This window comes from Phyllostomus discolor, chromosome 4 (assembly GCF_004126475.2).
Source record: "Phyllostomus discolor isolate MPI-MPIP mPhyDis1 chromosome 4, mPhyDis1.pri.v3, whole genome shotgun sequence".
NCBI lineage: Eukaryota > Metazoa > Chordata > Mammalia > Chiroptera > Phyllostomidae > Phyllostomus > Phyllostomus discolor.
The window spans coordinates 127,710,048-127,723,799 of NC_040906.2; the positions used below are offsets into that span (position 1 = coordinate 127,710,048).

Below are 13,752 nucleotides of genomic sequence, written 5' to 3' on the forward strand. Positions count from 1 at the left end.
AAAAATGTTAATGTGCCCTGGTTGGTATGGCTGAGTGGATTGGGTACAGACCTGCAAACCAAAAGGTCACTGGTTGGATTCCCGGTCAGGGCACATGCCTGGGTTGCAGGCCAGGTCCCCAGTGGGGGGCATGTGAGAGGCAACCACACATTGATGTATCTTTCCCTCTCTCCTTCCCCTCTCTCTAAAAATAAATAAAATCTTTTCAAAAAAAGTTAATGTCATAAAGTCTGTAAAAAGGCTACAAAACTATTCCTGATTAAAGCAGGTTAAAGAGACGTGACAACTAAATGCAATACCTGACCCCAAACTGGACTCTGCCCTAAGGGTATTTGCAGATATTTTTTTATGTGAGTTTAGGACCTGGAAATTATCCAGCAATCTTCTCTTTGGATCAAATAAACCCAAACTGCACTCTTTCTCATATGACTGCCATATCAATGGAAAACACCCATCATGTTTCTCCTTAATCCTCTCTTCTCAAAGCTAACCTCCCCTCTTGTCTGTATCATTCCTCATCTGAGAGATTGTTTCCAGACCCTCATCCTCATGACTGCCGCCTTCTGGACACTTTCACTTACAGTGCATTGTCAAAGACTAACCAAAGTGTTCTGGGTGTGGAGTGAACAGTAGAAAGAGCTGTGGACTCTCAGCTTTACTAAGACAGCCTGAGCCTGCATTCAGGTGTCCCGCTGCTGTAGATCTGAGGCCCACAAACCTCCCAGGTCTCATCACACGAATTACTGTGACTCCTGACCTCCTGTATGCTACAGATACAGGTCAGCGTGCCTTCCCTGATTCATCCAAGTATCTGCTACAAAGTAAAGGGAAAAATTAAGAGAGTCCCCTGGCGTAAGCCAGTAGTCACCTCTCCGTAGGTACTCATTTAGCAAACATGTAGCTATTATTATGTGAAGACTTGTCAGAGAATTTACATTTGGTTCCTTAATGCCTATCTATGAATGAAATTCAAAGTTCTTTCTAAAATGTCAGTTATTTGTCATTCTTGCCCACAGAAACTTCCTACAATACCCTAAGCTAACCAATCACATCTATTTCTTACCTGGCTTCACCATTTCCTATGCAACCTGACCTTCTTCCAGCAAACCCCAGAGTCCAGTACGTCAGCCTCATTGTGCCCACCCACCCACTCTTGTCACACCCTCTCCTCCACACCTTGCTTAAGTTATTTTCCCTGGCCTGGCATGGTCCCTGACTCCTCAGAGCCATTCATTCTGGCACATTATCCATGCTAACCTGCATAGCTATGTAATAGTTTTACACATATGTATTTTTAATATCTGTAACCAAACAGCAAGCTGCATGAAAATGGAGTACTTCCCAAACTGTATTTCAAATACAGTCCAAATTATACCAGAAGTTCCGTCCTGTTGAAGGCAAGCATGGTGTTAGCCTGAGTTAGTTGGTCATTTTTCTCTGATGAGAAATTTATCACCAAGAAATTATTATTCTTCATGATGAGAAGACATTCAGAATTCTTCAACCCAAGCTACTATTTGTCTACAGAGTAACTTTACACTCTTCTATATATCTCATACTATCTTATAATTATCTAGATTACAAAATGAACTATTTTTTTATATTTATAAAAATCAGATTTCAAGATTTGCTTCTAAATTCTAAACTTTGAATCTTTAATCAGACATTTCCCCTAAAAAGGTTTTAACCTTCCTCTATTACATACACTGCTATCTTCTACCGTAAGAGAAATAACTTAAATGTTAAATCACATTTGTAAAGAAATCAGACCAGTGTCCACATGTCAAGCTCAGCTTCCCCCTTTCAGCTTTAATCATGCAACTTGAAATTTATCCTTAACAATTTATTGTAGTAGAGAGAGCAAAAGATCTAGAATCAGGCAGACTGGGATGTTATTTTCACTTCTTCCTTAGACTGTGGTCCAATATATTTAAAAAACTGTGCAATCTATCTTAGCCTTATTTTCCATACAGATCCCAAGAATTGCTAGCTGAATGACCTTGGGAAATTATGGAACCTCTCTGTGCATTAGTTTCATCATCTGTAACACAGGGATAATACTACTAGTCAGGACCTGTACATAAAGATGGTTGCAAGAAACCCAAAGCACTAATTCAAAAAAAACAAAAGCACCCCTAGGTTCATTGCAGCATTATTTACAGTCACCAAGGTATGGAAGCTGTCCAAGTATCCATCAGTAGAAAAGCAGGTAAAACTACTATGGGACATTTACACAATGGAATAGTCAGCCATAAAAAAGAAGAAAATTTTACCTTTGAGACAGCATGGATGGCCATGGAGAACATTATGCCAAGTGAAATAAGCCAGTCAGAGAAAGACAAATACCATATGATTTCACTTATATGTGTAATTTAATGAACAAACCAAACTAACAAGCTAAGTAGAGACAAGCTCATAGAAAGCAGGATAACAGCTAAGTGGAGGTAGATTAGGGGTGGAAGGATTGAGCAAAAAGGAAAAAGGACTCACAGACATCGACAACAGTGTGGTGATTGCAGAGGGGAGGGGAGAATAAGGGGGTTAAATGGTAGTAGAAAAAATACATTAAAAATTTTTTTAAGATTGTTGTGAGAATTAAGCACCTTAAGACATAAAAGTAACAGATGCTGGCACATGGTTACCTGACAAGTAATATTAGCAGCTTCTATTGTAAATATTGATATTGATATTCCAAAGTACCTGGCATACTGTAGGGGCACAACAAAATATAGTTGCTTTTATTTTCTAAACCATATTATAATATTTATTGGTTACACCAAATGGAACTGACAGTTAATTATATAATATTTATCCATTTCTCTACATCAGGAGCTCTACAAACATGGCCCTGGTTCAGCAGCACCAGCATTTTGTTAGAAACACTATTTCCTGGAACTTGTTAGAAATGGAATTTTCAGGCTCCACCCCAGATCTAATGAATCAGAAGCTCTTGGGGTGAGGCCCAGCAACCTATTGTTAACAAGCCCTCCCAGTGAGTCTGATGCAGCTCAAGTTTCAGAATCACTCATGTAAGTCTGAAGTCTTAAAAAAACATATCTTATCTGCAGATTTTAAGAACGAAAACACTGCATTATACTTTCTGAAGAGGGTTTTTCATTAGCCCTTTATAAAGTCAATGCTTCCACAGTCCTTCTATTTCATCTGTGCCCACAGATGTGAAATTACTTGATAAGCTACAATGGCCAAGAACACAGAGCAAACAGAGCTTTTTATCTATTCCCTAAAAGTTATCGCCATGTTCTCAGCTTGGGGATTTACATTTCCTTCCAGTCACCAAATCAGAAAATAAAGAACGGTGTGACTGATTCAGTGGAGCCACGAAGTCGTTGAGTTTATAATGTGGGCAAAGGATATCTGTGCCATGAGTAAATTAAGCTTTCCGAAGATATAATGAACACACAAAAAATCTGACAGTCAGTTGGGTATCTCCCACGTGGTAATCAAGCAAGTTACTAACAAGCAGGGTGTGGTTCAATATTGGAACCCAGGGCCTCTTTCTCTCCAAATGCATTTAGGGATCAAAAAAATAAATTAAAATTTAGACCAAATATCCTATTACACAACATTAAGGAATAAATGTACAACATAGCTAGTCAGGGCTACAGAATATGCTCCACTATCTATTGCCACCTAGATGGGTCCAACACAAGGAAAGCACGTTATATGGACTTCTTCAGACTCCCATCTTCTCCTAAAAATCATTTATCTTCTTAAATTATTCCTTTTGAATACAGCCTCTAGATCATGACTCAAGTTCTAATTCTGCGTCCAACAGAACAATTAAGGGATCTTCTTTCAGATCTTTAAAGTGCTTCAGAACATAAAGGGTTTCCTTCTTTCTTTTTTCTTCTGAGAACATGAGAACAAGACAAAAACCCAATCACAGGTATTCAAATCTTAGGTGTCGTCTCTTACATCACCATCTTATCAATTTCTAGACAGCAAGACAGAATTCATGTGACCAGTAACAACAAAAACTAAGTAGTTTTCTAAGACCCTCTAGTTTATACAGTGCATTAGGTAGAATGGGTATAAAATAATAAAAGAATGTCATCAACTTTAAAGTTTAGAAATTTCTCTGGGTAAAATTTAGCTAACTGAAGTCATAGGTATTTTTAAAAGCAATCAGCTCATGTTTTAGTACCATAATTAAAATTATGCTAAAGAATAATACATGAATGTTACTGACACCAGTGGTTTACCTAGCAATCACAATCTGCAAGGCAACAACTGGTCTACCCAGCATGCGAAGAGACTTGTGGAGGCAGCAGACTTGAATGTGTTAACTGAACTTTATTCTTAAAAGTACTCTGAGGAATGATGAATCAAAAGGAAGACATTCTTGCCAGAACAACCAGTTTAAGGTCAGGCTTAGTCATACAACTGAAATACCAGAACACTAAAATTTAAATACACTTGGGAAAAAGCCAGAGACATCTGCTCACCAACAAATATAAGCTTGAATTAAGCAATCTGTTCACTTTAAACAAATGTAATTTTAGCTCTGATAAATTTTAAATAAGGCTACATTAATTTTTTCTGGAGAAAAAGCTATATTAAAAAACCCTAACCAATATATTTTAAGGAACCAATGTTTACACATATGGACATAACAGTAACTTAAGTAATCATTTAAAACTCCACAATATTTACTTTTCTCCGTCATATAATCCTTTAAAATTGACCATGCCAGATTCATCCCCTAGGCACTGGGTATGTACTATTTTACAGCTCCATAAATCATAACTTCCTAAATCATGGGAATTAATTAGCACATAGTTGAAACTATGAGGTAGAGAAGAGTAAACACAATCTCATAGCCAAGGGGAACCTGCTGGCAGATGGTAACATCCTACAGCGCACAGAGAAATCCAACACTGCACAGCCCCTCACCCCAACCCATACTCTTGTTTCATGATCACCAGGGCAGCTCTACCAGTGAGCATCTGTGGCAAGTTTCCTCTTCTGTTAAATAAGGGAAGCAAACAGGAGGATTTGGAAGATGCCCTCCCCACAGTATGAAGCTAAGTGAAATTACAACTGAGGACCAAAAGCTGCCAACCTTCCAGAACCTTCATAATCTTCAGAGTTTCACGGACTCCCTGTCTGTGAGGAAAGTGTGTGGGAAAAGAGAAGCAAGCAAAATAGGTTTTAGGGCACCAAGATCAACCTATAAATGACTAGGGAGGGAGATGCGGGAAGAGAGAGGAACTCGAGCAATTCTTCAGTATCTCAGCAAGGCTCTAACGCATGGGGGCAACAAGCCAGTCCACCTCCTGGATAGATTCTGAACCCCAAACCCCAGCTTTTCCTAAACTGAATAAACTAAAGAGAGCACTGAGGTAGGAAAAGGCATTTGGATAACAGAAGCAGAAGGGCACCAAGGGCAACTATGCCCCCTTTTCTACTTTGTCTGAAGCCACCCAAGTCCATCCACTCTACACCACCACTCTCACTAATTACAAAATTCAAAGTACCATTCATGCTTTATACTTAGATAGATTATGTCATTTAAATCCTCACAATAACCTATCATTACCACGATTTTGCAGATGAAAGACAAAGAGGATTACTGTCACACAAATAATAAAGTGCAAAGCTGCAACTTCCTGTAGCCTTATTCTTGATGTTTCCCATCTATGGCTTAGATGTCACAGACTGATAACCCTGTGGGAGACACTCTTCTTTGAAAGATGATGTGGTCCAAGATATCAGAATATACTATTTATGAAGTAAAAAAGAAAAATGCAGTGAAGAAACATGTGTTCTGGGATGAACCTCTCAGTCACCTCACTGCCCACATAAGCACAACTACCAAGTTGTTCTCCTTGGAGTCTTAACTAGCACGAAGGAAAAATTAAATGATACTAAAAATTAAGTGATACTAAAAATTAAGGAACAATTAAGTGATACTAAATTAAAATAAATTAAATTAATTAATTATTTAGAAAGGGGACATTTCTTAAGATTGTTTCAACTCTGGCTGGTGTAGCTCAGTGGATTGAGTGTGGGCTGCGAACCAAAGGGTCACCGGTTAGATTCCCAGTCAGGGCACATGCCTGGGTTGTGGGCCAGGTCCCCAGCCGGGGCCATGTAAGAGGTAACCACACATTGATATTTCTCTCTCTCCCTTCCCCTCTCTCTAAAAATAAATAAATAAAATCTTTTTTAAAAAAAGAATTATTTCAAAGGATGGAAAACACAACACTAGCGTGAGTCAGCACTCCCAGGCAGCTGAGCCAAGGGCAGAGTCCCCAAGCCCTGGCCCCTTATGACTGCCCCCTCCAGGGCTGTGAGGGAAGTGCCCTGAGTGCATAAGGCAGCTATTCATCCCCTTCCCCCCACCCTCCTCCCTCATCTCCTCTCTCTTCTTTCCTTGAAGCTCCCTTTTCCTCCCTCCTTCCCTCATGCTTTAAGGACTACTTGTGACTACAGTTAAAACTAACAAAACAGAGAATACAAATAGAATTATTCAAATTTTATCCAAATGATTTCATTCCCACTTTATTTTCTCCTTATCCATCAATTATTCCTTCATTTTATTGACTTGTTTTTTATGGTCACCCTTTCCCTTAACATTCATATGTCAAGATCCCATTTTACTGAAAACTTCAAATAATGTACTTTTCATTAACTGAAAAGGAATATGGTAAGGCAAGAGAGATAAGAAACCTACTCCTCTCCTTTCCCAGTTTCTCCATGAATATGTTCAATATTTCAAAAGAATATGTAAAAATCAAAAAAGGATGAATATCTTTCTAATATTGACTTTTCATCTAAAATTCATATAGGTATTTTGTATTCCCCACTGATGGAGTATGGACAAATGGTCACTTACGACAGCTGTGTCCAGCATTCCTGTCAGTGAGACAGCGTGAGGTTGCCCACCCTCTTACTGTCACGAGGGTGAGACATGGAAATGTCTGCGTGGAGCCTGCACTCCCTCTGCTTAGCTAGCAAACTTTGGTGCCCAAAAATGTTTGGGATAGTTAATTATTTTTCTTCACTTGAGCCTAATGCTGTAACTTCTAGACATAAAAGAATGAAAGATTTAAAACTATGTTCTCACATATTTGAGTTTTATGCCATTAATTTCAGTGTATAAGTCTTAAGATTATAAGAAAAGGCTACTTTGAGCTGATTTTAGAACAAGACAAGAATGTAAGCAGCTAACAGTGGGAGTTAGCCAAAGACTACATTGTTCAGCATTCCCCCTCCCTAAAATGGCTCTTCATTTAATAGGAGTTCATTTTAAATTCTGGCCTACAACATACTTCAAGAAGCAAATATACTAATTTGACTCTAACTTTACTCAGTTGGACTGGCATCTATCAACTGGCTATGGTGCCTAAGATATTTTCCCAATTCTTCCTCTTGCAGCAGAATTAAGACTTATATCTCTGAGATTTGTTATTTTATCAAAAAAAAAAGTCATAGACACACACAGACTGAAATCAAAGGGATGAACGAAAATATTTCACAAGAATGGAAATGAGTTTAAAAAAAAAGCTGGAGTAGCAATACTTATACCAGACAAAACAGACTTTAAAACAAAAGCTAAAAGATAAGAGAAAGAAGGACCCAGAAATTCCACTTCTGGGCACTTATCTGAAGGAAATGAAATACTAATTTTGAAAGATTTATGCACCCCATGCTTGCTGCAGCATTATTTACAACAGCCATGATATGGAAGCAACCATGGTGCCCATCGATAAACGAACGGATAAAGAACGGAGTATTTCTGGGTGTGTGCATACAAGTATATAATGGGCGTGGGGAATATTACTCAGCTGTGAAAAAGAAATGAAACCTTGCCACTTGCAACAACATGGATTGACTGACCTAGAGGGTATTATGCTAAGTGAAATGAGTCAGAGAAAGACAAATACTGTATCATTTCACGTATATGTAAAGTCTAAAACACCAAACAAATGAACAAACAAAAAAAACAGACTTCTAGATACAGAAAAACTGATAGTTGCCAGAGAGTTGGGCAGTGGGAGGATGAGCAAAAAGGTAAAAGGGATTAAGAGGTACAAACTTATAAACAAGTGACAAGGATATAAGGCACAGCATAGGGAATATAGTTAATAATATCAATAACTTTGTATGGTGACAGTTACTAAACTTTTCATTGTGATAACTTTGTAAGTTATATAAATGTTAAATCACTATGTTATACACTTCACACTAATATAATATTGTATCTCAACTCTAATTTAAAAGAGCTTTACATTGCAGAATAAAAATTGAAACAAACAAAAAAAAGAGATCACACATGCCAGGTAAATCAGGATTTGAACCCTTGCGTAACTACTAAAGTAAACCACCTTGGAGGGTTGTGGGAATGATTAAATGATTGGATGTGCAACACAGTAAGAACACTCTTGCCAGCACTGCAATGTGCCCTAGGAGGGAGTAATACAGCCTTTGTCTGCAAACAGCTCAACTAGTGTTGTGACATTTTTAGCAAAGGCAGTCTCCTTACACTCAGTCATCAGGTTTAGGAACTACTCATAAGACTGCTTTAGTCCAACATGCCTGGCACATAGTAGCCCCCTAACAACTAACTATATAATGCCAATGCTGCGGTTCCCAAGGAAGTCACCCTCATTTGCATTTCTTTTTCTCTCCAGTGTCCACTGCCAGCAGACTTGATTACCAGCCTGGAACCATACCAATTACACTCCAGAAAATAGGTGCCACGCTCTGTAACCCCCTCAGATACCCAGCCACCACAAGGGCACCTCTTAATCAAAAACCTTGCTTCCCTTGGATGTGCCTCTGAAGTGGGAAAGTTCTGTCAGAGCCTTGGGCTCCAAACATCCACATCCCCACGCTCACAGCAGCCCGTCCCCATTCCGCGTAAGATGAGACAAGAGCTCGGAAGAGAGTAGGTAAACTGCTGGTATTCTTCAGTTGCATTCATAGTATACTTCCTCACAAAAGCTGAGGATCTTAACCTTTTATCTCTTGCAGAGGGTTTAACTCCCAGCAGTAACAGAAGCTCCCCACAGAAGTGATTCCTGATTAGGGAGTGTGTGATATGGCCTCCTGGAAGGAGGTATCAGAATTCGGGAAAAGGATTTTGTCAATGGGTGGTGAGAGAGAGGGAGCCAAAACACCTCTCAGTAAATTCTGATATGTCCCCTACAATGAGAATCAGTTATAGAAGGTTACTTACTTTATTGGTACCGCTATGCTACATGATGGTTTAACTAGGACTTGTAGAATAGCTTAACAATATAACCACATTATAAATATTGTTTCTATATAATAAACCTCTTCCCAGTCCCAAAGAACAGACTTAAGACATTACCTATTTCCAATTTTTGACTGTCCATAAGAAAGGAAAAAAGCAACTAATAGTTAGTTGTGATGTCCCATGGGTTCTTTAGCTGAGATTCAGAGAAGGGCTTCAGTGGGATCCGATAACTCCATGAAATTGTATGTAAATTCTGGGTACATGTGTATTTTTCTGGAAAGCTTATATTATATGACCCATGGCACAGAAATAAATATCATTTTAAAAATCACAGCTATGAACGGCTGCACAGACAGAGACATGTATACATAAATGCCACTTTCTGGGTCAAACTAAGCATGAGGCGTAAAATGCGTCTAGAATTCTGTCTCCACAATCCACCTTTATTCTCATCTAACCCTCTGCTGTCCACATAAAACTGATGCCAGAATTTGGTTTGAATCTTGAAAAAAAAGTCTCACTGAGAATCGCAGCTTTTCCATATTCTGGCATACAACTATTTACATATTTCTTAAGTAGCTGAGATGTTTTAGAGTCCAATGATAGGTTTTACTAATGTCACAAAATGCACTGTAATCACTGGGTACTTATAGTCCCATCTCCATCATTACCGACAGGCCACACACCAACTAAATGGAGATAGCTAAAATGCATGTGAAGTGCTCTAGAATTTAAACTTGCAAGTTGATTTGAAAAGCTCTGCTTCAGAGCTCTATGATCAATTACTGCTGTACAACAAAGTATGCAAACGATTCCAACATGTGAAATATAAACTGACCTTCATGAGATGCTGATTTATCCATTTTGTAAACGTTTTCTTTTGAACTTTGTCCCGTTCATCTGGAGGGGGAAAAAAGATATAAAACAATGTTAGTACAATCTATTAACAGACTTTAATTGTGATTATGCATGTAAACAAAAATAAGGTACTCAAAAATACTGTTTATTGCATTTGAATTTCCTTGTTGAATTCTGGTGACTTCAGGCTACCTGTAAGAAGGGGTAAAGAGCTATCAGACTGGTCTCTTCCTAGTGCTGTACTTGCCAACATTACAGCATCACACAAATGTCCTCTGTGCCTTCTGTAGCACGATCCCCCATCACCACCACCAGCAACACAAAGATGTCTAATCCAAACTTGACAGCCTCAGCTGAGTCCTTGCACTGAATTGCCCAAAGCACATTACCACGTTACATCCCATTTGGTCTTCAAATTCGTAGGAGAGAGAGTAGGTAGTTTCATTCCCATTTTACAGAACGGGAAACCAAGACTCATAAGAAGTTAAAAAAATTGTCCACAATTATTCAGCAAGTTGTTTAAAGTTGAGGTATAAGGAAGGGTTTATATTCTGGTCCTTTGATTTGAAGTGAACTCTGGTTTAATTTCTAACCATGCTGTTTCTCTCCTACACTTCTAATTGTGAATTGTCTGGTTTAAAAAAAAAAATACCCCAACTAGATCTTTACTGGAGAGTGATACTCCTTGTAGTTACTACAGACACGAAGCAGAGAAGACTTCTTATGATTTAAGAAGGAAAAATACTGGAATGTTCTGGTTCATCAAGATATTATTTCAAAAGGGAATCATAATCTTCCAACACATAGAGCTACCATTCTGAGCTACACGACTCTCCCTCTCCCTGCTTCTAAGAGGCAATGCCCTGGCTTCTCGTTTCCCCCTTCCCTCTGCTCCCTGTCCAGGGTGTCACATCACTTTCTTTCTCACTGGTTGTCTCCTTTCCTCTCCCACCAGTTCAGGAGTTCTCTGTTCTCTCCCTGGGGCATGGCATGTTTCGGTCTTTTCAACTCTTTTCTTTCTCCTTCTTTATCCCTGAACCTTCTTAAACTATTTTAATGGAACTAAAGTTTCTTTGAAAATGCTTGTCCCACTTATTAAAAATATGTATGTACTTTCTGATAATTTTAAAAAATATATAAAATAAATCAGCTGGGAAATATTATCTGTGAGACAAAGATTACTAATATTAATACAAAAAAACAGAAATAAGAAATAAAAAGATGAACTTAGTATATGCAGACAGGTAATCCATTGAAAAAATAATACCCACTAGTACCACAACTCACTAGAAAATAGTAGCGACATAAAATAGCACAAATCAAGTTTTTTAACCTATCAAATTGCCAAGGTTTTATGGAGAAATATTGATGTTGACAAGGGCACAGGGAAAAGACACACACACATACGTATACCGCTAGTGGAAATGTAATTCGGTTTAAATCTCTTAGACCTACATTATTCAATACTACAGGCACTAGTCACATATGGCCATTTAAATTTACACCAAAATTAATTAAAACAAAATAAGTTAACAATTCACTTCCTTGGTCACACTACTCACACTTCAAGTGCTCACTAGTCACACGCAGTTAATGGTTAAAATATTGGACAGTACAGATAGAAAACGTTCCCATCATCATAAAAATTTCTACTGGACACCACTGCTCTAGAACAATTTGCCAATAAATATCCAAAGCCTCAAAAATACAGACACTTGCCCAGCAAGTCTACTTCTAAAATTTGGTTGTATACATAATGTACCTGTAAGAATGTAAATCTTAGTGTTTACAACAGCAAAATAAAAGCTCTGCAAAAATACATGTCCAGTGATTTAAAAATTGTTGAACTTTAGTGAAACAATCCAATGGTTTGTTCAGATTCAATTCTTTGCCGAGCTACTCAATGACGGCATACAACTTAGAGCTCGCCTGCACTTTTAATGCCAACATCAGAAAGGACAGAAAAGGGGATCCTATAACCTAGTTTGTATTTCATAAGCATTTATTGTCCAAAATATGCCTTTGAAACCCTTTCTATTTCCCTCCATCATCATGGAGAAACAAATAAACAAAAAAAAAACCTAAACATAGCCTAGCATTTGGTCTGTGCCCAACAAGTTCATTTTCATGCCCCAAACATCTACTCTACTTCTTGATTTAACACTATGAAAAAATTGAAGAGTATAGAAAACAGGTCTAGAAGACAGATACTTGCTGAATCTGAATATAAATGCCTAGAATTTATGTTAAAATTGTTAAATTTGCTTGATTCCCAATGTAAAATCCCCAGACACATTGTAACTACTATATCAAGATCAATGATATTAATAATAGTTAACCAATATCATCTAAAAAATATTTATTAATCACCTGTTGGTCCCTTTGGGGCATCATCTACACCTCACTCATCTTTGTCTATCCTATAGTAGACATCATAATGTTTTTATTCACTCAACATACAAATATCATGATGTAAATTATGTTTCAAAAAGGACAATCCAACTCAGAATAACAATGTATAATTGCTTATTTAATTATATACAGGAGATATACCACTATATCTCTTAAAGTGAAATACGGTGCTTTAAATGTCTTTCAGCCTTGCTATTCCTAATGAGGTTGGAATGAAACTAAATTTCTAATTAGTACCTAAGGCAAGAACAAAGAAAGAGAAGCAATCTACTAGTCCTCCTTACTGACAAAATGCAGATTCTATACTTCCCTCATTTACTCTTTCATTGCAGCACCCAGCAGGTCCTTGGATGAGCCCAGAGCAACAGTGGTGCTGAGATGACCTAACTAGACAGAAAGAGCACTGGTCCTTGCTCTCTGGAGCTCATCATCTAGAGAAGGCACCTGACAAGAAGGCAGTGTGATAAACATCCAACTGAATCAAGGATGTGGCACTCACCAGGTGAACAAGTACAAATGAGAGAAAGACCAACCTTGTCCAGGGCAGTCAGGCAGGGCTTAAAGGAAAAGAAGTAGGGTAGCAAGACAGAAACCAACCAGGAACAGGCTTCTCCATTAAAAAGAAACCCTGGTTTAATAATTTCAGATTGAAAGAGCCATAGTCAGAACCCAAGCACTGTGATTCCCTCCAGAGTTGCTTCCATTACCCCCAGATACTGTCGTCTTTCAAACAGAAGTGCTGAGCACACCTCAACCAGAGGCAGGGTGCTGAGGAATGTGGCCCTGCTGTGTGATGTGAACTTTGGACAAGTAATGCAAACAATGGAACTTATGTGCCAATTACTACTACTCACACCACATTTTCAGCTTGTCTAAGCCTCCAGAAAAAAGAAAACGGTGGAAAAAAGTAAAGGTTACTTCCTAGGCAATATCCATATTATTCCCACCCAATTAATAGCCTAGGATCCTGATGTAAAATCATCAAGAAAAAAAATTAAAGTGTATTAATTTAAAGTCTTCATAATTCAAAACGATAGCTTCCATATCAAGTTCATTAATTCATTGAATCATCACATAATAATATGAACCTTAACAAGTTTATTCTTTCCCATTAAATTTAACATGTTACACGTACTACATAAAATCCTCTCCTCGTGTTACATAACTGTTAATAAAATCTATTTCTTGTTTTCTAAATTAATGAAAACTAGCCCCCACCAAAAACATTTAACAATAATTCCTTATTATTATCACTA

The 13,752-nt window shown here is 37.9% G+C and overlaps 1 protein-coding gene across 16 annotated transcripts in view; it reads right to left on the minus strand.

Annotated features, from left to right (window-relative positions):
- The window catches only part of DST (dystonin), a 447,461-nt gene that overhangs the window by 240,969 nt on the left and 192,740 nt on the right, over window positions 1-13,752 (minus strand). For all 16 annotated transcript variants that reach the window (XM_036024287.1, XM_036024285.1, XM_036024266.1 and 13 more), the window contains one exon: window positions 10,065-10,126. In XM_036024287.1, coding sequence (XP_035880180.1) covers window positions 10,065-10,126 — 62 coding nt within the window. The remainder of the gene's footprint in view (window positions 1-10,064; window positions 10,127-13,752) is intronic.